A 25,151-nucleotide genomic window follows, 5' to 3' on the forward strand; every position below is an offset into this window, starting at 1 on the left:
CTCACCCCCTGCTTCAAATTAAACATTGCTTAACACGTACGTTCTTGAGGGCACAAACCACACCATCCAGGACAGACTAAAGACAACTTGGGGGCCCCAGGAGGTGTGGAGGCCCTGAACCTCGGCCCCAAAGTCCATGGGTAAGAGTGCCTCTGGGTATAGCGGATCTTAAAGCATCTTCATATAGCACTGCCTGCAGATAAAGAGCTTGATTAAAGGTTTGGCAGGAGAATGAAGCACAGATCTTGCACATAGTGGTGTTCCCCCAAGCAAAGCAGGCAGAGATCGTGACAGTGTGTGGAAGGGAGCTTTCCCCCACACTTTTCAAAGGTTTTCTCAATGTCCATGGAGAAAATGATCAAATAGGTAGAATAAGGTATGAATCAGAATCAGGGCTATAAATTGAAATAATAAATACCGAGCCGATATAATCCAAAGAGAGTCAAAAGTAGTCCAAAGTCGAAGCTGATAATTAGAGGAATTTTAACCAAGCTGATGTCTCTCTTTCTCTTTAGTACAGAACTTATCCGAGGACCTGCAGCCACCAAGGCATTAGTGTTTTGGTGGTCATAAAGGAACCCAACAAAATGGTGCCGAACCACCAAAAATAACAGATGCATGGCATGTGTGTGAGGCGGATTTTGGTGCCACGAGGAGCTAGCAAATTCCACCCGGGAGGTCCTGAGCAGGTGCAGAATCCAGGCTTATGAATGGCAACAGATCTCGATACAGATACTGTGGTTTGTAAACCACCTTCAAACTATGGGTTCAGATTCTGGTTTGTTGACCCCAAAGAAACCACAGTTTGTGAGAAGGCTTGGGTTCAGACATAACATGAAACCATTCTTTCACTAAACAAAACATAGTTTTGCATTATGTCTCAATCAGCTATAGTTAAAACACATAAGCATTCCAGCATGGGGATGCACACAGAACTGGAAGGCTGGGGGGCGGGGATTGCTTTAAGGACCAGGGAGAGTGCTTTTACCCCTCCCCCCCCAGTGCTGTGCTTTAAAACGGTCCTGCTGGATGGCAGCGTACCTCCTTGCTGCCCTAGTGCCTAGCAGACCGGAAGTACCTAGAAGTGCCCAGTACGCGAGAGCGCAATGTGCACACTCAGTGAGCACGTCTGGGTACTTCCAGTCCTCCATGTACCGGGGTGGCAAGGAGGTACGCTGCCACCTCATGGGACTTTTTGAAAGCACAGTGCTGGTGGGGGAAACACAGCGGGCTGTGTGTGTTTGTAAGAACAACCCTCCCTGGTCCTTAAAGCTACCCTGCCTTGGAACTGGCCAGACTTTCAAACCGGTTTGGAGGATCATAGAAGGGCCTCCCAACTGGTTCATGCACATCCCTATTCCAGCATTCTTTAAATCAGGGGTGTCAAACTCCAATTGTTTTGAGGGTCAAATTTTTCACTCACCAAGTACATGGTGCCACACACATAACATTTTCACTAAAAATGTGAATTCTACCTGGCTTTAGCACTAAACTATCAATTCCACCTCAATTAGGCTGCTGCTCTGGCATGCAATAGCAGCCTTGACCATCTGCTCTACTAAATTATCAGCCTCTAGACCAGGGGTCGGGAACCTTGGCCCTCCAGCTGTTTTTGTCCTACAACTCCCACCATCCCCAGCTCTAGACCAAAAGATGCTTCAATAATCTGTGATAGGTTTAGTAGGGGGTGCCAACAAATGAACTGGGAATTCTTAAAAGTCTGAAAAGGTCTGTAGGCATGATGTGACACCCCTCCTCCTGATTGTGTTCACTTTATATACAGATCCACATTTAAGTACATTACAGTAAATCATTGCTTTAGATCAGGGATTCTCAAACTTGGGTCCTCAGGTGTTATTGGACTTCAACTCCCATAATCCCCAGCCTCAGTGGCCTTTGCTTGAGGATTATGGGAGTTGAAGTCCAATAACACCTGAGGACCCAAGTTTGAGAATCACTGCTTTAGATAATGCTGAACAAAAATTCCAGATCATAGCATTCCTGTACATAAGCAAGAAAATGTAAATTTAGAAAAATAGAATTTCTTGTCCTACATGCTTGAAAAATATTAAAATGTATAGCTAGAAATCTATCAAATGCAGGATGCTGCTTGCTGCCTACTTCTTCCTCCTCCTCCTCTTCTTCATCACCATCCTCCTCCTCCTCTTCTTCCTCTGCCAATGCATCTGCTTCAGCCTGCAAATCTTCTTGTTCTTCATCTTCGTCTTCAGGACCCAGTTCCCAGCCATGATACTTAAAAGGTTCTGCAAGAGATATTCAACTTTCTCAATTTAACACTTTAAAAAAAAACAGAAGTAGGCAAGCAGGCAGAACCAGAAGTAAATAATGACAAATACTTGAGTTTGTGGGATCACAAACTCTGCACATGCCCAAATGTGGCAAGACTTGCAAATGGTCGCTTAGCATAAGCAAGACTTGGGGCAACGCTACCATGAGGTCATAATAACGAAGACTGAAAGAGAGTCATCCCCATTAAAAAAAACCCTCTCTTTGCCTCTCTGTCAAAGAGAAGGAAGCTAGCAAAGTAGACCCCAGGTCAAAAGCATCCACTCAGAGGAGAGTAAAAATAGGTTGCTTACCTGTAACAGATGATCTGGTAGTGATCTCATGACATTCATAAACAATGGGTTCTGCGCCTGCACAGACTAACTTCGGGTAAAATTTGTTAGCTCCTCAAGAAGCCTGCAACTGCCTACTGCACTTGCCCTGCAGTATCTTATAGTGGCGGTTAGGCATCCTTCTCTCAGTTTCTTGTTGGCCAACTGGCGCTATTTTCCTAAGCATCTCTGCATGTATAGTACGTTTTGCTTGTGCTCTGTAGTGGGAATGGCTGGGAGGGTTTTATGAACGTTGTGAGATCACTACCAGATCATCTGTTACAGATAAGCAACCTGTTTATCTGGATAGTGATCTCATGACAGTAATTAACTGCCCAGAGATGAAAGTTTGGGCAGTATATAAGTTTTAAAATAAAATAAAATAAAAATCATCATCATCATCATCATCATCATCATCAATGGGTAAATTACGAGCTTCCCTTAGAGAGGAGAGCTGGTCTTGTGGTAGCAAGCATGACTTGTCCCCATAGCTAAGCAGGGTCTGCCCTGGTTGCATATGAATGGGAGACTTGATGTGTGAGCATTGTAAGAGATTCCCCTCAGGGGATGAAGCTGCTCTGGGAAGAGCAGAAGGTTTCAAGTTCCCTCCCTGGCTTCTCCAAGATAGGGCTGAGAGAGATTCCTGCCTGCAACCTTGGAGAAGCCGCTGCCAGTCTGTGAAGACAATACTGAGCTAGATAGACCAATGGTCTGACTCAGTATATGGCAGTTTCCTATGTTTCCTATGAGGTGGGAGCTGCAAGCTAATGTAACACCCTTTTCAGCACTGCTCTTCCGAACTCAGCTGCTGCAACAGAACGAAGGTCTAAAACAGAATGCTTGACAAATGTTTGGTCTGAAGCCCATGAAACAGCCATGCAGATGTCCTTGAACCTAATACCAGACAAATGTGCTGCTGATGTTGCATACGCTCTTGTCGAATGAGCCTTCACTGATCTTGGTGGGGCGACTTTTTTCAGTTCGTAAGCCATCATTATGATTTCCACTAGCCACATCCTTTGGCGTGATGGTGTTTGGCCCTTTTGCTGGCCACTCACACAGACAAATAGATGTCTTGTTTTCTTCATCCTCTGTGTACTCTTTAAATAGAACAGAACTGCTCTATGCACATCAAGAGAATGCATTGCATGCTCCAAAAGCGAGGATGGATTTCTGAAAAAGGCTGGTAGAACTATATCATGGTTCAAATGAAAGTCTGAGACTATCTTTGGTCTGAAGTCTGGATCCATGCACATCACTACTTTGGATAAAATTTGTATATGGTTCATCTATAAACAGTGCTAGAAGCTCGCTAATGCATTTTGCACTTGTTATTGCCACCAGGAATACTGTTTTCAATTCCACCAATTTCATAGCAGCAGTTGCCATTGGCTCAAAAGGTTTTTTCGTTAATGTGGAAAGTACAAGAGACAGACTCCACTTGCCCATGGGCTATCTTACTGGTAGTTATTTATGCCCTTCATGAATTCCCTGCACTTAGGGTGGGAGAACACTGTCTTTCCATCCCATTCACAGTGACGTGCTGAAATTTCTGCCATATGTACCTTAATAGAGACATTTGCGAGTCCCTTTGTTTTCAAGGATGTAAGGTATAGCAACACCTACCTTAGTGTTGCATCTTTGGGTGCAAAGTGTTTTGATTCTGCATAGCTGCAAAACCTCTTCCATTTGGCCCGATATTTTTTCCTGGTGGACCTCTTTCTGTTATTCAGTAAAAAATTTATCAGTAACCTATCCTTCATGCTGTAAGATTTAGTGTGGCTAAGTTCAGGTGCAGCAGTTGACCTTTCTTTTAAGTTATCTGGTCTGGTAGCTGTAGTAGTCTCCTGTTGTTCTGACCAGACAGTCTGAGTAGTTGCAGGAACCATGGTTGTCTCAGCCACCAGGGGGTTATTAAAATTCTTCTGGTCTTGTCCTGCAGTACCTTGGCTACCACCCTGTTCAGCAGGGGATATGGTGGATACAAATAAAATGTACTCTGAGTCCATTGAAACTGGAATGCATCGCCCTTGGAGAGGCTTCCCAGCCCCCTCCTGGAGCAGTACTGCTTGCATTGTTTGTTCTGGTCAGTTGTGAATAAGTTGACTGTTGGTGTCCCCCAACAGGCGAATAGCTGTTCCAGGAGTAAGGGATTCAGTTCCCATTCATGTTGTTGGAGCATATTACTCCTGCTCAATGCATCTGCTAGCATGTTGTCTTCTCCTTTTTTGTGGATGGCCATCGTATGAATATTACGTGCGATGCACCAGTTCCACATGTGTAGACTGAGTTGACACAGTGGTTTTGACACGGTGCCCCCTTGGTTGTTTATGTACGCAATTGCGGTGGTATTGTCCATTTGAATCTGAATCACATGGTTTGTGATGGTGTTCTGAAAAGACTGCAGAGCCTTGAAAGCAGCTACTAGTTCTAGGAAGTTTATATGCAATTGTCTTTCCCAAGCAGACCAAAGGCCTTGCACCCTTAGTTCTGACAGATGAGCCCCCCAGCCCTGCATGGAGGCATCTGTTGTCACTGTCAGCGTGGACACCAGAGACTTGAATGGGATTCCCCTCTGGAGATTTGTACTGTTGGTCCACCAGTGAAGAAAGGCCAACACCTTTTTTGGTAGAAGCAGGAGCTTGTTCTGAGGATCTATACTGGGATGAAATTCCGACAAGTACCACGTTTGCAGTTTCCTCAGTCTCAGTTTCATATAGCGCACCGTCGAAGTGCATGAAGCCATCAGGCCCATGAGTACCTGAACTGCTCTTGCTTTTTGGAGTGGTGTCGTATGGAATACTTCCACTATTTCTTAAATGCGTTTGTGTACCTGTCTTCTGGTAAATACGCCCTCTATTTGTCCATGTCTAGTACCACGCCAATGTACTATAGTTGCTTGGTAGGTTGTAGATGTGACTTTTTCCAATTGATCTGTACCCCCAAGTTGTGTAATAGTGATGTCACTACCTGTACGTGGGAGGTTAACTGTGTCCTTGTTCTTGCAGTGAGGAGCCAGTCGTCAAGATATGGAAAGATGGAGAGGCCCTGCATTCGAAGGTAGGCTATGATTGCTGCCATACACTTCGTGAACACCCTCGGGGCAGTCACCAGGCCAAAGGGTAGCACATTGTACTGGTATGCTTCTGTGCCCACTGTGAAGCGCAGGTACTTCCTGTGGTTCTCCTGTATGCCAATGTGAAAGTATGTATCCTTCAAATCCAGCATTGCAATCCACCTTTCTTCGTGTAGAAGTGGAAGGATTGTTTGCAGCGTTATCATGCGAAACTTTTGCACTTTGACATATAGGTTCAACCAATGTTAAGCCCATTATTGGGCGTATGCGCCCATCCTGCTTTGGGATCTGAAAGTACTGGGAGTAAAAACCTGTTTGACTGTGAGCCCACTGCACTGGCGTAATCACCTGTTTCTCCAACCATTCCTTGACCTCCTTCTTCAGGGTCTCAAGAGTATATTTTATTCCTGTAAATTCTGGCAGACACATGAATTCTAATGCATACCCCATTGTGATTATACGTAACACCCAGTGGTCTGATGTTATGTGGTGCCATGCTGGGGCATGACTTGCCAGTTTGATGGTGACCCTGGCAAGCATCAAGGTGTTGTTGTTCCTTGCGCAGATGGTAGATATCATTGTGTTGTTGGGTGCAGGTGGGCTCTGATTGCAATCAAAGGTACTGCTTGGCCTGCTGTGTGGCCTTGTTACAGTTCTGCTGGTTAGTTTTATTTCTAGCAGCAAATGGTTTGCAGTTGTATCTTTGATACGGTTTCCTATAGTCTTTCCGTTCATTTTGTCGAAACGTGTTTTGTCTCCTTTGGAAAGGTTGGTATCTAGTATTAGTATACCTTTGATTCATGAATGACTTCGCTGCCCCCCCCCATTGCTCCATTGTGGTATCTGTTTCCTCAGAAAACAAGCCCTCACCATTTAAGTGGAGTGCTTCTATACGGTCCCGCATATCCTGTTGTAGCATGGTTGAACACAGCCATGCGTGCCTCCTCAGCATTATTACAGATGTTAGGGTGTGGGATTCCAAATCTGCTAGATGCTTTGCATTACTTAACTGCTGGAGTGATGCTGTCGTTGTCCTTATAAAAGTGCTCTCAGATTTCTCTTGAAACTCAGCTGGAGTCAGATTAGCACGCTCTTCGAACAAACTCTCTCACAAGAAATATGTATATTTAGATAAACAATATAATTGGCAATCTTAATAGTAAGGTATGCTGTTGAATAGGTCCTCCTGCCAAGAACATCCAGAGTACGTCCCTCCTTATCCGATGGGGTTGTGTGGCGCCTTCCACTTCTGGATGATGATGCACAATCTATCACCAGCGAGTTAGGAACAGGATGTTTCATAAGGTACTAATTGTCTTCTTGTATTCTGTACAGCGTTTCCAGTTGTTTCTATGTTGGCGTGGACATCTGAACAACTTCCCAAGCTGATTTTGCAGCTTTGGTAATGACAGGTAGCATCGTTAAGTATACTGGCTGTAGTCCCATTATCCTTTTCATAAAATTGTACACTGGGTCATATAGATCAGTCATTTTTTGTTTAAGGTCCAAGCCCAGTACTTCAGCCATCTCTGCTATCTGTTGGTGATAGGATTTCATAATCTCTGTTGGCAATACCAACGGAATTGTAGATACATTCTGGCTAGGCTCTGGGATGTGTTCCTCAAATTTTTCCACTGAGGAGTCTGTAGCATAACTTTCCACTTCATATGAAGAGTCCAGTTGTTCCTCAGTTGGGTGGCTTGAAGCCCCATGTGTGTCTATAGCACTGTCTGCTGAAGATGCAGGCAGATTTCTATTGTCCCTCCTCTTGCAGTCTCTTACTTGGATTGTTTAGGTAGCTGTGTAGCCACTATCGGTAAGGGAGGAAAACTTGTTTGAAATGGAAACTGTTCTTATTTTCAATCTTGGTTCTTGTAATGCGACCATCTATACAGATGTGTCTCTGCAATCTTGCTTGTTCGGCGTTACTTGTGTTGCGGTCTGTGTCAAATGGCTTCTTTGCATCTGCCATTGTCTAAATAAAGAATACTCTTCTGGGGATAGGGTTATGGAGGTATCCCTCCAACCTCTATGTGGTAGTAACCCCAACACAGGAGTGATCTTATATGGGCTTGTATATGACACCAAAGGAGTCCTTGGTGCAGAAAGATGTTGGTCCAATTCTTCCTACTCCACCTCAATGTCCAGTCCGTGACTAAGGAAACCTCTAAATGGTGTCGAAGGTGACAAGTGTCTGTTCGCTTGTTCTTGATGTCAAGGAAACTGGCTTCAAACGCTGTGGTTTCGACGTTGATGGCAACTGTAGTGTTGTTGTTGCCGATGAGAGAGATGCTGCTTGGTGTTGTAATTCCAGCGTCTGCTCACTTGGCTTTGATGTCAAAGATGTTGATATTGAGTGTGGCTGCCTTGGTGTCGAAGGAGACTGTTGTGGAGTTGGTGCCGGTGAGAGCAATACCGTGCAATGCTGTGACTCCGATCGATGCCGATCTGATGTTGAGGCCGATGGGCTTCTCATTTTTTGCAACCCTGTTGGAGAGGGGGTTGTCTCAGATGTCTTGCTGCTATTTTTTTTCTTGTGTGCTTTGTTCTTATGTTTCTTCGGTGGCAGTGCATCAGGTGATGGCTTGCCCTTTCTTTTTGGGCTGGCATATATGGCCGTCAGTCCCTTGAAGGGTGTTTCATCCCCGAGGTAGAGGCTTCCGACATCGAGAATTTTGACTGCGTATATGTTGCAGTTCTTGGTGCAGATTTCAAGGTTGAACTCGAAGTTGTGGGAGTTTGAGGCAGAGATTTTCCAGGGCAGAGTGTGTCTTCCATTAATGACACCTTAACTCGGGCTGCCCAGTTTTTCAAAGTCTGCTTAGAGAATGATGAGCAGATTGAGCAGGCTGTGGCGCTATGGCCCTCCCCCAAGCACAGCAAAGAGAATTTGTGGCCATCAGTTGAAGGGAGTTTCCCCTTGCAATTTTCACACCCTTTAAAGGTGGTCTTCTCCCTAGGAGCTTTTGTACTCATAGGAGGCACATTAGGGGATCTATACAAGAGGGTAATCAATTCCAGTCCAAGGTCAAGGCAATATATCCCACTGTAAACAAGTTAAAATAGTTAAGGGTCTCTATACTGTTCAGCGTTCCATAGTCAAAGTCTGTGTAATCACTCAATAGTTTCCAAATTTAGTGGGAAAAGCTTAGAATAGTCGTTTCTGTTCCATTTTCTAGCCGTTGAATGGATTTTTTAGTTTAGTTGTTTATTTCTGAGGAGCTCTAGTAATCCGAAGATGTGATTGCTAAGGCGATCAGAAAGAAACAGAGAGAAGGACGCCTAACCACTGCTATAAGATACTGCAGGGCACGTGCAGGAGGCGATTGGAGGCGTCTCGAGGAGCTAACAAATTTTACTCCAAGTTGGTCTGCACAGGCACAAAACCCATTGTTTATGCCTGTCATGACATCACTATCCAGATCAAGAGAGATTGCTCCACTAAGCATCTCTACAGTAACTCAGCCACCAACTCCCCATCCCACCATCAACAGCTAATGAGCTGGCAAGGACTAGGAGAACTCTTTAAAACTTCAGAAAATTTATCTTTGCACCTGGAGAGACATCTCCTTTTCCAGATAAAGGTCTCCCATTAAGACCTCCACATACCCTCCCCCAAAGTCATTCCTCCGTTTTGTTCAATGAGTTCACACCCAAGTCAACCAGTTCATGCAACAATGAACTTCATTGTTCAGCATGAGTTTCAACCCCTCCTGGGAAGGATCATGATCCATGCATTGTCCCTGGCCATGTATACTGGTTTTTGAGAGTGGTAATTTGACACCACTTGCTCTTTCTTTCCCCGGCTTTTCTGCTGCCTTCCCTCTGAGAGGAGATCTGCCCATGTGCCCATCTACAAGCACACCAAATGCGTCTACAGATCAGAATAGGTAATACTAACCTTCCACCCTTCTAAATCTCCTTGCCCCCTTTCTTTTCTTCCTTATTGCTCCATTTTAGCCCTTTCTACAGCAAGCCTTAAGCTGATTTATCTACAATTCCAACCTTAAGCTAAAACGCCTCTAAGTGAGATTCTTGCAGAGACTGGTAATTAAGATCTTGTTGCCCTGTCTAACCAATTTCTGCTTTCCTTTTTTTTAAAAAATGCTTTTATTAGTATTACAAGTAGAAACAGAAAGGTTACATCTCTGAGACTCCAACAAGATCAAACAAGTTTACATACAAAGTCTATCCTTCAAAACCAAAACGAAGGAAAAATACAGTAGTGTTTGTTGAATCTGAAGTGTCCTAAACTAGGCATCAGACATCAATAGCAATCAGTAAAGAATCTTGAACTCCACAATGGGAAATTAGAAAAGAAAAAGTCTGTCCCAATGTGATTGATCATCCCACTATCAAACGGTTTGAGAAGGAGAGAGCCAACCCGACTAATCTATATAAAGTAGATATGATACAATTATTTCGAACTCAGGGCAAAGCATCACCAATACTCTGTGGTTTGAGCATCACAGACATGAAAAATATTAGGTATTATTGATAAGATTCTGTATTCTATAGGAAGGGGAATATAAGTCCCCTTGCTCTAATTTTGTCCTACTGAATTAAGACCTGTATAAGTAATAATAAGAAACAAAATTTATTGAAACTTTCAATAAGTGGGATAACTTTGTCTTGTAACGTATATATTTAATAAAGTATGTTTTGTAATATGTTATTCTCCAATACTCAACAAAGGAAGTTTCCTAAACAAATCGTGAAACTTCTAGCCTTTTCCATCCCATCAATATTAAATGAGAGATATAATATATTAACTTATATGTTAAGCTGGTGGGGTGAGACAATCTAAAATGATCACAGGTCATCCATGATTCTAGCCAAACTGAAAATGAATTCAAAGAATTTTAAATGCCTTGTTCTATCCAACCGAATAACCAGTTTACAGTAGGAATCACAGCAGCAGACTTCACCAGCAAGGTGCTGAACAGTTCTCTTCCAAATGAATTTCAGTGTTATGGATAGCAAATATAGGAATCTAAATAAAGATTGATCCTACATAAGAGCTCAAAAACAAATGTATAATTTTAGTTGTACTTCAAATATGTCTCCAATATATCCTAATATACATTATTAAGTACAGTACCATTTATAATATTGTAATATCCATACAATAAAGGGGAAAGGTATCTCAGGCAAGACATATGTTATATGTCACTGCGTTCAAATCACACCCTGAGTTGCTTCAATCCCTTCATACTAGCTCTCTCCTCCGAAAACCATTCGGCTACCTCCTAAAAAATCCATGGGAGATTCAAACAGCTATACAGAGAAGGCTTGTTAATGTCTGTAGGCTCGACTAAAAACCTAATCGTCAGAGGGAGTAGAGTTTAGAACTCTCACAAAACATTCCCCCTAAATTGAGTTAATTATTGGGCAACTATATATGCAAAATGGTTTCAACCAAGATTATCCAATGGAGAGGAAAATAGGAGTTAAAGAACGCTAATTCTGGCATACCAGAAGTAATATGTGTGTTATAAATATAAAGCCAAATATCCACCAGTTCATGAAATTCAATCGCAAACTGGAATACAAAAACCATAGTAAAATAATGAACAAAGATTAGCTAAACCTTTAGTAGTCCCACTCCTCTGTAATGAAAACCAAATAAACATGCCGGAGAGATAAATGGAGGGAACTAAATTCAGCCTTGACTGATCTTTGTAACCTACAACTGGGAGCAAAAAAATGGCAATACATTATCCCCTCTATACATGTATCTAATCCTTCACAGTTTGCTTCCAATTGTTTGCTTTCAGCTAAACTTCTCAAAGTGTTATTATTAAGTATAATAATAATTATTCAGATATTCATAACAAGTAATAAAAACCCGTGGGAAGAGAGGAGGGAATAGTAAATTGAAGCTAATAGAAGATACAGAGTACTCTTCAGCTGCTTGTCATTCTTATCCCTTTAAAACTATAATGTCCTGTGGTAAGGAAAAACCAATAATCCTGTTCCATATATTTGGATATGTTTCGATTGTTGCGACACTTTGTTTCTAAGAATTAAGTTTGCAAGGATATTCTCAATTCATCCCTAAATCCCCCTTTCTTAATACATTCTCATTATGTCCCTAAAAAAGAAAAGACAGGAAGATATATGTGACAATTCCTTAGGTCTATTAAACCATCGGGTTCCCACAATGCAACTTAATTCCTGATTAGCTTGTTACCCATATTGGACCTTATTTAGAACTCCCTAAATATTATTGTTTAAAATATAAAGGACAGTTAACACAGGGAATGCCTTGAGGGACCAAGTATTAAGGCTTGGTATTAAGTTATTCTCCGGGTTACAGCTACAAATGAAACCGAAAATAATCACATATAATTCAGTTTCAATCATGCTGATACGTGTTAACTCCTTAGGTTAAGACTTTAAGTTCTGAGGTTATTTCAATATTAGACCCTGTATGGAATTCCCTAAATATTATTTGGTAGGAAAAGGAGGGGGCGGAGAGGAAAAGCAATACAGAAATACATTGAAGAAAGTGCATTGAACACAGGGAATACATTGGCAAGCCAATTAATGAGGTACAGTATGTGCTTATACTCAAAGTTAAAACCTTTAGATAAAATAAACCTTGAATTAATCACATGTCTTGAAAAGTCAAATAGAAGGAAAAATGCATCAAAGAAAAAAGTGGGAGTCAACATTTAAAATCTTTGAGGCTTTGAGAATCTATCTGCTCACCCAGCAAAGGGTTAACGTGAAATCTTAGAAACTGTGTCCAGAGACATTTTCTCATACAGGAGAGACCAAACAATGCAAGGACTGTAACCTCGAAATACCTAAGAAAAAGCTTCTGCGCAAAGAAATCTCTCCAATTGAAATCCTTCCGCATGGACCTCACCGCAGCTAAAAGCCAAGTAGTACTGTTAATACACACACACAAAGTAAACAGCTGAAGCAAGTAAACTTTCAAATAAAATTAAAACTTTCAGGTTTGTTCTATTATAAATCTTCATCACTCCAGCTCAGCCAAGTAGGAGGTATGGAATTCTTCAAAGTAAAGTCACAGTCTCAGCAAACTCCGTCCCAACACTTCCGTTTCTCTAGTCAGAGCTTGGGTAGATAGTTAATGATGAAAGGGTGATTATTCAGCCATAAAACACGTTGTCAGCCGTGTAAACAGAAGGAACTGTAAATGGAACTTTTCAGAGCAGTCAAAGACAAATCCTCCCAGAGAGCAGGTAAATAGAGTTTATCCAAGTAGGGCTTTGTAAGACAGACACGAACTGGTTAGATATGTGGCTCTGCAGAAACGATAAGATTAAAAAAACCAAATCAAAAGAGAAAAAACAAGCCATTCTTCTATCCAAGCCTGTCGTCTTCTCCATTCCTCTTCTCCATTGCAAATACATCTGCCAGAAAGTTCAAGGTGGGGGAGGGAGAGGTTCACGAAGAGATAGGGAGAAGGAAAAAAAAACCCTTAATAGTCTCCAACGAATGCTGTAAGTAATTTAAAGTTCAAGAATAAAATAAGAAATAAGTAATTGCTGGGATATCAGACATTTCAAAAAATTCTTCAAGACACAAACTGAAAGCTGTTAGTATTGGAATGCTGAGATCTCCAGCATAGTAAAAATAGTGAAAAGTAAGCAAGAGCTTTCAGTAGAGAGAGATTTAAAAAAAACAGCAACACCATAAATCCGCCAAACTCATGGCCGTGGACATCTCAGAGATGTATTAGTAAAGATAAGAAGAAAAGAGCAGGTTGTTGGTAATTAGGCAGTAGAAGCCTCTCTTCATTCGGTCCGATGATTACAGGAAGGTCTCTCTAGATATTCATCCAGGGTTTTCCAGACTTTTCAGGGTCTGAAGACCCCCTAGACTCATACCTCGAGGGAGTGGACCGAGCCCCCGCACACATACTGACCTCCATCTGACCGATGGAAGGTGATAAGACCAAATGATTGATGAAAACACTGACAGGTGGTTTAGTCAGTAATTTTTGTTCCTGGCGCCATCTTGCTTTCCAATTTCTGCTTTCCTGAACCCGATCTTTATCCCTAAATAAATATGTTGTATTACACTTAGGCTTCCTCATCATTTCTGGATCAAAACTTTGCTCAGATTAATGCTGTAATAGACTGTTCCCACATAACTAAGCTGATTCCCCACGATAACCCAAAAGCATAGTCAAAGTGTTCAGCCAAGCACTCTGTAGCAGATCTATTAACACTGGATGCAAGACTGCCTGGGAACCACATAAAACCTGCTCTGTGTTCCTCTGAGAAAAAGCCAGGTATCAATGTACTAAATAAAACACACACATGTAAGGCTGAAGAAGTCTCTTTGATTTTTCAAATACTGATTGTGGCTTCTTTCATTTCTTTTCTCCCTCATACCCAAAGGCCGAGAAAGCTTCTGAGCCAATCGGATTCTATAGTAGCCCTGAACAAAGTGACCCATCAAGATGAGTATACCTCATCAGTCTTTATTAAGGCCAGGCAGATGCTTATCAACTCTGGTAGGTAGCAAAAACCCTGAGGTTGCTTACCAGGTTATCTTTGGGTGATCTGGGATCATTCAGAGAGTGGGTACTGAGTCTGCACAGTAGCCTTCACTGAAGGATTTTGTATCTCCCCGAAGCACTCTGTACCTCCGCCCGTCATGTGCAAGGCATGCTCAGTATCTTTGGTGGCAGAGCACCTCTTGCTCAGTTCCTGTACGACCACTTGAGAACTTCCACTGGAGATACTGAGGTAAGATTATTTATGGATTATCATCCAAGTAATTGGGAGGTCAGGTGGGTGTTGTGAATGATCCTGGATCACCAAAAGACCACCGTTACACATAAGCACCTATTTATTTTTGAGGTGATCTGGGATCCTTCACAACATGGGTGTTTAGTGAACTCACTGATGGAAAATGGTGGAGGGTGTGAGCGTGTTACTTAGAGCATCTTCTTCAGAACTGCCCACCCAAAGTTAGCTTCAGCCACTGTCTGGATATCTATAGTGTAATGTTTTATGAGTGTCAGATTTGAAGACCAGGTGGCTGCTTTGCAAATGTCCCAAATACTTATTCCAGACATATGCTCTGTGTAGGCTGCCATGGCCCTAGTGGAATGGGCTTTGATGGTAGTTGGATGTTTGACTCCCTGTTGCTTATAGCAAATAAGGATGTGCAAACTGGCTCGCCCTTGAACTGGTTCAACATAGAGCCAGTCCAGCTCAAGGCTCATGCTCAAGACAGACTGGGCCTGGTTCCACTTGAGGTCAAGCTGAACCCCGCCCCCTGGGCTGGCTCAGGGCCAATTCGGGGGGTGGGGATTCTATGATTTTAAAAAGTTTTTTAAAAATGTCTTTTGCCTTGGGGAATGCTGCCAAGGCCACAGGAGGGAATGTCTTCAGTGGTTCCCCTCCCCCCATCTCCCCCAGGGCCTTCAGCCTGTTTTGGGGCTGTTTTGGCCCTTTCTGAGGTGGAGGTGGCCATTTTGGAGGCCACCATGTGTGCGCCCTGGCCATTTGCATGGCTGGGACCAGAATGGCCCGAAAACAGGCCAAAATGGCCTGGGGGATATCGGAGGAGGTTGGCACAGGGAGGGGGAACCACCGGAGATCCCTCTGCACCCACAAGCAGCACCCTCCAGAGGCCTCTGAGGCAGTAAGTCTGCCATTAAACAAACAAACAAATAAACATCCCTGGCATTCCCGAACTCGTCCTGAACCAGCTCGAATTTGAGCCAAGCTGGGCCTTCGTTCGGTTTGTGCCAGGAAAACCGGTTTTGTATACATCCCTAATAGCAAAGAAATACCAGTTCCAGCAGCCAATCTGAGAGTCTTTGCCTGGAAATAGCACCTCCCTTGTTCCTGCCTTTAAAAGCAATAAAAAGACTAAACAAGACTTCCTTAAGAGCTTAGTTCTGTCCATGTAAAACAAAAGAGTCCCTCTGATCAGGGGTTGAAATGTTGGTTCTGTTCACTAGACAGACACACACAAAAATTATCTGTCAAGCTATGTTGGTACATTACTCATCAGGATTTCCCCCCCTCCCCTCATCTGGCATCATTTTCCATTTGTCACAGACTGGAATCTCACGGCGCTTTCTCTGACTGTGTCTCACCGGGTGGAAGACAGAGAGAAACCACAGCTGTAGTTTCTGGATTTTCAGGCAGGCATAGTGGATCACCATATTGCAGGAGGCCATTAGGCCCAGTAAGCGCTTTATTGAACGTGCAGGTTGTACAGAGTTCTGTTGGAACAGAGTCACTAGATCCTTGATTGAATCGTACCTTTCTTCCAGCAAGGATGTTCTTTGGCTTATAGTGTCCAATACTGCACCTATGTAGTTGGCCATCTGCATAGGTTCTAGATGGGACTTCCTCCAGTTGACTTGGATGCCTAAATCCCGAAGGACCATCAACACATAGCGGATCTGAGAATGCAACATGCTTCTGTCCCTTAATGTCAGAAGCCAGTCATCCAAACAGGCATAAATCGTAATCCCCTGCATCCTGAGGTAGGTGATCACTGCAGCCAGACATTTCGTAAAGACCCTTGGAGCGGTGGACAGTCTGAAGGGCAATACGTTGTATTGGTACACTTGGCTGCCGACCGTGAAGCGCAAGAATTTTCAATGTTGAGGTCTGATGTTGACATGAAAATAGGTGTCCTTGAGGTCCAGCGTTGCTAACCACCGTTCCCTCTGAAGGAGAGGAAGTATTTGTTGCAATGCCATCATTCTGAATTTCTTGACGCGTATGAACTTGTTTAATTGGCAAAGGTCCATGATGGGACGGATGCCCCCATCCCGCTTCAAAACTTGAAAGTAGCAGGAATAGAACCCATCTCACCTGTCCGCCCACTGCACTGGGGCAACAGCCCCTTTCTCCAACAACTCCTTGACTTCCTCCTGTAAAGCAGCAGATGGAGGAGTCAACTGCATTCCAATTGATGTGAATTCAGTTCGTCCCTGGGTCCGCCTTAAGCCAATCAAACAGACACAGTGGGAATCAATTAGAGGCTTGGTTTAATGCTCTGCAGAAGCAGGTAGACAATGGGGCTCACGCTCCACATTGAATACAAATTGGTTATAGGTGCATCTTACATTTATACAGACAATCTGAATGATGCTGACATAGTATACGTGGCAGTAAAATGGTGGACTAAGTATCTAGTACGCATGCGAATGATTCATTGTTCATCTGGTGATCACTCCTTATTTGGTTACATCCTGTTTTATTAACTTCTCAGCAAAGAACGGTGAGAACCAAGTTTCTTTAGATACAATTTAGTGGAGAGAGATAATCATGTGAGGCCGTGTCCTTGAGCTGGCCTGAGCTGGGCTGGGTTACTTTAAGTTAGAATTAGGTTTTCTAAGCAAACTTGGAGATGCTTTGGTATTCTATGTAAAATGGAGTTACTTTGGTTTACTCAAACACATCACCGTGAACCATGGAATCGCCTTGAATTCAATGCCGTACCCTGAAGATATGATCTTCAAGACCCAGTGGTCTGATGTTATATGTTGCCATGCAGGGGCATGATGTGCCAGCTTGATGGAAGGCTGTGTCAGAGGTGGATCGATGTTGTGATCCTTCAATTGAGATGTGATAGCCCCCGATGGCAGGAATGGGATGTGGAGAGGTGACGGTGAGTGGCCTTGCACCTCAAAGGCGTTTTTGTGTGTCCGATACTTTGGGATGCTGGGACTGTGATGGTTTGAACTTGTTTTGGTAAGAACGTCTCTGGTAAGGTGGGTATGACTTTCGGTAATCCCTGCACTCCTGTTGACGGAACGAGAGCCATTGCTTGTTGTAGGTCGAGCATTACTTGGTTGAGTAGGTTGAGGTAGATGTTTCCGAGGTGAATGTCTTTGCTGTAAATTTAGATTTCTTGAGCTGTTCCATTGTGGCATCAGTCATTTTACTGCTGTGCTGTCGAAAGGAAGACCCTCTATCTTGTCCCTTATATCCAATTGCAATGTGGTCGATCTCAGTTATGCATGTCTATGGAGGGTAACAGCCGCTGTCATGGCTCTGGACTCACTCTCAGCTAGATGTTTCACAATGCTGAGCTGTTGCCTTGTGAGATCACCTGAGCGTTTTAAGTCTTAAGAAATTTGTCCCTGAATTCTTCCGGAGACAAAGTGTCAAGGTCAGTTTACAAATTTCCCCAGAGAACATGTGTATATTTGGCAGTGCATGCTGCATAGTTCACCACTTTGATGGACAAACATGCAGTGGAGTAAATTTTTCGTCCACGCAGGTCTAACTTTCACCCTTCTTTTTCAGGTGGAACTACATGTAGTTTACCAGTTTTGGATGCAGAAGCACAGTCAATAACCAAGGAGTTGGGAGCAGGGTGCTTCAAGAGGTAGGTATTGTCTTTTCCCATTATACGGTAAAGGCTTTCCAGCCTCTTGGATGTCGGAGTGGAGGTATGCAGGATCTCCCAAGTGCACTTTGCAGCGTGTGTAATCACTGGGAGCATCGGGAGAGCTACCAGTGCTGTAGATTGCTGTAGATTGTGTCTAGAGCCCCTGGTGGCACAGCGGTAAAACTGCCCCCCTATAACCAGAAGGTTACAAGTTCGATCCTGACCAGGGGCTCAAGGTTGACTCAGCCTTCCATCCTTCCGAGGTCGGTAAAATGAGTACCCAGAATGTTGGAGGCAATATGCTAAAAATCATTGTAAACTGCTTAGAGAGCTCTGGCTATAGAGCGGTATATAAATGTAAGTGCTATTGCTATTGCTATTAAGCATAAAGTTACAGATAGGGTCGTCTATAGTTGTCAATTCGGACCGTAGGTCAAGTCCCAACGCATCTGCCATGGCCCAAATGTGCCGGTGGTAGGCCTTCATTTCTTCATTGGGAGACACATATACAGAAGAAGCTACATCAGCAGGGTGTCCTCCCACAATGGTGTCCTCCCCTTCAGGGTCAGATTCGAAGTCCGGCAAGCCAGTGGGTGATGCGGGCTCTGCAGTTTGAGTCTGTCCTGCGGTGGTCATCAGCGAAACAGAGACGGCTGGTATCTGGGTTGCTATGGAGCAAGTCACATGAGGTCTTGTCTGAGCAGCCTGATGTGACACGGTAGGGGTGGCGGTTTGAGTAGCAGCAGGGATGCCAATAGTGGGATGGTCCCTGGAAGAACTTTTAGGTAGTGTAGTCAGCGACATAGCAGAAGGAAGCATCGTCAAGGGTTCCCAAGATCTGACTGCTTCCGAGGAAGGAACCTGAGAGCACGTAGTTGTCACCGGCCCAGAGCCCGATACGTGGGCAGGAGGCATATGGGTGAAACTGCAGGTGTGCCAAGGCAGAGGACTTTGCAAGTGGCCTGCTGAGAGTGACGATACTGGACAAAGTGGAGGAGCAGAGGCGGACCGGGAGTCATCTTCTGATGGAAGGAAACCCTTAAATGTCTATGTTGATGGAGTATTTGCTATTGAATCCAGCAGTGATAGAAGCGTGTGCATTGTAGCAGGATGGAGGCCCACCTTGGCATCTGCAGTGGTGTCCTCGATGTTGAATGTTGGGAGGGGTGACCGATGTCGAGGAGTGACTTGCTTTGACGCCGAAATCACCAGTGTGTGTGGGGTCGAAGGAATGGCAGGACCAGTCGCAGTCGGTGTCGATGGAGGAGATGAAAGGACCGGAGTTGGCGCTGGTGAGAGTGACCTTGCCCTCGGCATCGAAAATGTCGGCATCAAGGTTGAGCTCGGCATTGATGGCTGGGCAGACATTGGCGCCGCTGTAGCCGGTTCCACATCGACCGGCTGATCAGAAGTTGAGAGAGTTGGCAATGCTGCTGAAGAACACTGAATGGCAGAAGGAGACGGAGTACAATCTCGTGTTAGATCGATCAACTTCTGTTGCTTATCCAGGGTCAATGCACTTGCAGACCGAGGTCCAAATGCAAAGGCGGTTGGAAAAGAACTGAGGAACATGGCTCCCAGCCCGCCTTTAAATAGCACGCTCTGCGGGGGGGGGGGGGGGGGCTTGGATGCCTCATCAAGCTGAGGCATGGCTACCGTGGGTTTCCTGCACAGGCGCAGAACCCATTCTTATGGTTGTTGATGGATCTCAATCCAGATCTTATTTGTAACAAAACTTAGATCGTTTTGGCATGCAAGGTCTAGGAGCCTTTGTCTGAGGACTAACTTGGCATGTTCATGGCCCCACAATATCAAAAGCTCAGGAGAGAATCCAAGTGAATAGTTCAGCAGTCAGAAAGAAACTGACTGCAAAGATGCTCAACTACCACAAGAGGGGACTGCAGTCACGTGCAGAAGGTGGTTGTGGGCATAGCGAGGAGCTAGCGAATTCTAACCAAAGCTGATCTGCGCAGGTGCAGAACCCAATATTATGAATGTCTAGAACCACTACCCAGATCCATAAATTACATACCGTTAGCCAGACCCTGGTTTCCACACTTGGTATACCTATCTCTAAACGTAAAATCACATTGGGTACACAGCAAGCACTTGAAATGATCCTGACAGCTAGACTACTTTCATTACTCTCCTCTGCTGTCCCACAGTACCTATGTCACCTACAGAGGCAGGAGGGAAGCAAAACCATGTTGTACTCCTGTGTCAGCACTGATACTAGTTCAATTTCAAAGCCTTGATCCAACCCCTAATTAAAAATGAATAAAATTGCCAACTGCATGCAAGCACACTAATCTCTAAGATTTTATTGTTTTGTCCTTTTGGACAAAATGGTACACAGCATTCACTGAATAAGGAGCTGAAATTTCTGCTATTTCTACAGTCTAGGGCAGGTAGCACACAAAATGTTCAGAGTGTCTCTGAAGGTGGGTTACAAGTACAGATGTAGCTTGAAGCAAACCTTTATGATGATATAATGAATACATACTGTTAAATGCTTCCATATTTTTAGACTAAGTGCCAATAATGGGCTTAACATCACATGTAGTTTGGCACTGATGGCCTTGTTTTTAACTGAGTAAATAGCAGTCAGATTGGGCCCCACCCCTCAAATCAGGAGCATGTAAGAGGTAAGGCACTTTCACCTTATCCCACACTTGGGTCTAAATCAGAATTGAGACTTCCAGCAGCTGCCACTGTTGCATTTTCCCTTGTTAAACAGCAGCCATGAGGTCTCCAGTTCTGATTGGGACCATGGCAGGAGGAGGTAGAGTTAGCCTCCCTGCTCCCCCACTGTGGTCTCAGGCCATGGGGCTCCCAGGCCAGCTTCGAGTTACAAATGTAAAAGTCCACCCACCCTAATCATGAGCTTAACATCATGTCGTTTGGCCCTAACATCACTGCTCTTCTGTTACAGTTTCTTTAACCAAATGTATCGCAGGCCAGAATTAATGTAAAAGTGAAAAGAATTACTTACGCTCCATAGCCAGAATACTCTGATTATACAGCATCTCTGTAGTCTGTCCTTCAAGCTCTAAATCAGCAATCTGAACTAAAGGTGACTCTGTGACTGCTGGCTCCAACTTTTGCCACTGATGCATGAACTGGGTAAGTTTGTTTTTAAGTGGCTCTATTTCTGGTACATCTGGGAAGCCATCCTCAGGAAACTCAGGTAGCTTGACTCCTGAACAAATAAAACTATGTTTCAGGAAATACTTTACTATTGAATGAATCATACAATAGAATAATTTCAACTGATAAGTTCTCATGAGTTGCTTTTCACTGAGAATTTCTTCAAACTTATTGTTCTTCATAACTATATTTTTAATATTTTTTTCTTCCTATCTTAAAATCACATTTTGCAGTTGCCAAGTCTATTGTGTTGGTCTGTTATACATTGAAACTGCTAAATCAAAATAAACTAAAGAGAGGTCCAGTCACTTTATTACATTTGCATTTGCATTATTTACAAAGCAAGCATATTTAAGGCCACAATTGTTCATTGCAAAGTGGAATTTCAGATGAGAAAGCATAAGAGCATGGAGATAACTAAAATGTGCATCTATATTAGATGGCCAGATATAATGGAAGAAGAAAGAATCTTGATCTCTAACCTAGTTCAGATGCAATGCTTCTTGGCTTAACTGGCAACTCCATTTGTTCTTCACTTGCAAGATATTCTGTTGATTCTGTAAGAACAAGTAGAGAATGAGTTATCCTTTTGCATCCTTTATAGGAAAAAATAGAATATTTTCAAAATATTAATGGAGTAAGCATTGGAATACATATGCACTATAAACAGGTAGGGGAGGAAAGGTTGATATTCCAAAAGCAGCCAAAGGTTTTTAAAAACCCCATTACTGTGTCTCTGGGCTCTACTGCCGCGGCCTCTGCAGTGTGGTAATAAAAACCTAGGTATGATGCTGGTGTGTCATTGGCAGATGGTTTCTTTTTTCTAAGTAGAGTTTGTGCTTTCCAGTAATATGGTGGGCTTGTTTAGAAGAGATAACCATCAAATAAAATTAAGATGGCCATTTTAAACTCAGTTCTCATCTTATGTTTCATGTACAGTATAAGGGTACTTTTGAAAACTTCTCTAGATCTAAGCCCAGGTTTGAATGAGCACCATCACACAGTTGCCAAGGCCCCAGAGCCTCAGGAAGGTCCACCAGTGCTGCTGATCTTGACAAGCCAATGCTGCAATTGTTGCAATGCATGTAACAATCTTTGCTGATAGCAGTGAATACTGAGCTCCTTGGGAGGCTTGAGCCCCTTCTACACCCAACATCTACAGCCAACAACTGATACTCCCCCTCCTCCTCCTTGCCTGCTCTTCAGCTGCTTCCCCTCCTGTCTAGAGCGGGAAGGCAGGCAGCACTTGGTTCCCCTTGCAGCACTGCTGCTGTTTACTCACTCAGCTACAAAAACATATGAAAAAGTGACAGCTCTAGGGATGGCAAGAAGCAGCTATTACCACTCACTCACCCACCTCTCTGGGTGGCAGTGATGACTGAGGTCCATTCCACACTGGCAGCTATAGGGAGAGGGCAAGGGTAGGAATGGGAACAAGACAAAGCTTTCTCCCACCACAGCCCATTTGTTATGAGTGGGCAGGGGAACAGAAGGAGTTGAGATGGTTGGGGCAACAAAGGGGGGAAGGGGAGCACTATCTAAATGTTCTCGAGGACCATCCAACCCCTGGAACCAGTCCAACAAATAATCCTTGATGTATCCTTTGCTCTTTACTTTTGGAATAATTTCAGTGAGCACATGATGCTTCACAATGGTCCCTAAAAGTGACTGAAAATTACTGAGCCAGTCATCCTTCCAAATCAGTTCCACAACAGAGTGTGAACATAAGGGAAATGTGTTAAGAATATAAAGAAGAAAGGAAGCATAACTGGAAAATCAACAATCCATTCAGTGGCTTGCTCTAATGAGTATGCTTTGAGGGACACAGCACATATCTTAGAAGAAGTAAATGAGACTCTTGTAAACTGCTATGAGGATCTTGTACATTGGGGATGCTGGGCAACTCTTTCAGAAACAAATAAATAAATGAAAACAATATTACCTGAGTGCAAAAATCTAACCTGTTCTAAGTGTCTGCTGCTCTGTGAAATCAACCAACTGCTGTGTTTCAGTAGATAGCCGTGCTCCAAGAGACTGTTGTGCTTCATCAAGCTGACTCCCAGATACTACTGACTCTGTGATTTGATATACAAAAAAGTATTCCATAAATCACTATTCTAGATTATTATTATTTATACAGCAGCATCTTTGAAGTGCTTTACAAAGACTGAGAAGACAGGCCCCTATCCCAAAGGGCACACAATCCAAAAACAAAACACAAAGGATATAATGGAGGAAGAGGAAGGAAACAGGAAAATCCAAGGAAGAATATGCAGTTATTTCTTGTGACATGTACTTATTGTTATTATTAAAAATGTTTATAAACCATTTCTCATCAAAAAGAATTCTCAATGCACTTCCGGTTGGGACTGCCAACGTAGCGGCTGCCTCCCTGACAAGGGAGGACTGAGCAGGAGAAAAAAGAGGATTTTGAGGCTTCAAAATCCTCCCTACATCGTCCTGGATTAAAGGATTAGATTCAAGATAACCCACGTCTTCTCATATGCTGGTTATTTGATACAGGGACCGGGCTGAAGAGCTCGGTTTGCTGTCTCAAGTTGATCAGCAGGGAAAGGGGCTCCATCTTTGCTGAACTCCTGCTCAGGAATCTTAAAGCTGCCGAGCAGACAATCTCTTTGGCCTGGATATAATTAATGTGCAAAGTTTAAAGAAGCTCACCTCTTCAGTGAATGATGAATGATGATGACAAAAGGTTGAAAATCCTCCTGCGTTTCTGGGAAAGTTGCCACAGATAAGCCTGTAAGTTCTTTCTTGGATTACAATTAAAGAAAGGATCTTTTCTTTTCCTGCTTCTTCTGTTTAAGAGTTTAACCGATGCTTAAAAACTTTTCGTATTTGGAAAAAGATCTTATTAGTGGAAATTATTTTTATTTTTATTTTATTTTATTGTTGTTTGAAGAGTTTATGGAAGAGGAGATTTGCTGTTTGCCACTGAAGCTGTCTATCATTAATCCAGACAATAACAGCTAATTACGGCAAAAAGGCATTTCACACTACCGTGAGAAAATTGAACTGCCAGTGATAAGATACATGAGTTGTGGTGTAGAACTATTTATATTTGGAAAATAACTACAGGCTTCTACTTTCTCTTTGGAGATCAAGGACAGTAAACCCTGCTGTGAAAGTGCTCTACTCCTTTCTCTCTCCTCTAAGAAAGGGGAGTGGGGAAAAAAGAAAGAACAAGAAAGAAAGGAACATAATGGAAAAAAACCAACACTAAAGCTAGATATACTTATAGTCCAGGAAATCTTCCCTTCCAAGTCTAGGTGTGGGGGAAGCCATAATGTCTGCATATTTGAACCAAATACTGAAGGAGATGAAACAAATACTTCAGTCAAACGCTAATGCTCTCCAACAAGTTACTTCTGATATGCTTCAAGTGAAACAAAATTTGCAACAAATTAAACAAGACACACAGACATTAAATGATAAAACATCAAGTATTGAAAAAATAGTTAAAAAATCAACACAAGATAATAAAGAATTTAAAACAAGGGAGGACACCTTGGAGAATGAAGTGGGGTCACTGAAGGATGACAAGGAAAACTTATTGGATCAAATGGCATTGTTGGAATTTAGACAAAAAGAGAGATCTTCAAGGTTCAGAGGTATTTCAGAAAGAGTTGGCTAAAACATCAAAAAATTGCTGGTGGAGGAGCTTGTATTACTTTTGGGAATCCCAGCTGAAGAGGTGAAGTCACAGATTGAGGCAGTTCTTTGCTTAATGAAAGAAACACCAGCCAGAATTCCAAGAAAAACTAAGGATTACAAATTTTTGACAGATGTTTTGAATTCCAATGGAATATACTTCAGGGGGGAATTATTGGAGGGAGTTTCTTTTTTCTTTTTTAAGGGTAAGAAGAACAGATTTACTGAGCTCCTTAAAGTGCAAGAATTCTGGTGGAAATATATATATATTTTAAAAAACGTATCTTTTGAGC

The 25,151-nt window shown here is 43.1% G+C and overlaps 1 protein-coding gene across 5 annotated transcripts in view; it reads right to left on the bottom strand.

Moving 5' to 3' along the window:
• Window positions 1–25,151, bottom strand: part of AK9 (adenylate kinase 9) — a 218,116-nt gene that overhangs the window by 66,456 nt on the left and 126,509 nt on the right. For all 5 annotated transcript variants that reach the window (XM_053299533.1, XM_053299458.1, XM_053299383.1 and 2 more), the window contains 4 exons: window positions 23,151–23,264; window positions 21,672–21,746; window positions 21,035–21,241; window positions 2,122–2,264 (listed from right to left, as the gene is read on the bottom strand). In XM_053299533.1, the coding sequence (XP_053155508.1) occupies window positions 2,122–2,264; window positions 21,035–21,241; window positions 21,672–21,746; window positions 23,151–23,264 (539 nt within the window). The remainder of the gene's footprint in view (window positions 1–2,121; window positions 2,265–21,034; window positions 21,242–21,671; window positions 21,747–23,150; window positions 23,265–25,151) is intronic.

Source organism: Hemicordylus capensis, chromosome 1, assembly GCF_027244095.1.
Source record: "Hemicordylus capensis ecotype Gifberg chromosome 1, rHemCap1.1.pri, whole genome shotgun sequence".
NCBI classification, from domain to species: domain Eukaryota; kingdom Metazoa; phylum Chordata; class Lepidosauria; order Squamata; family Cordylidae; genus Hemicordylus; species Hemicordylus capensis.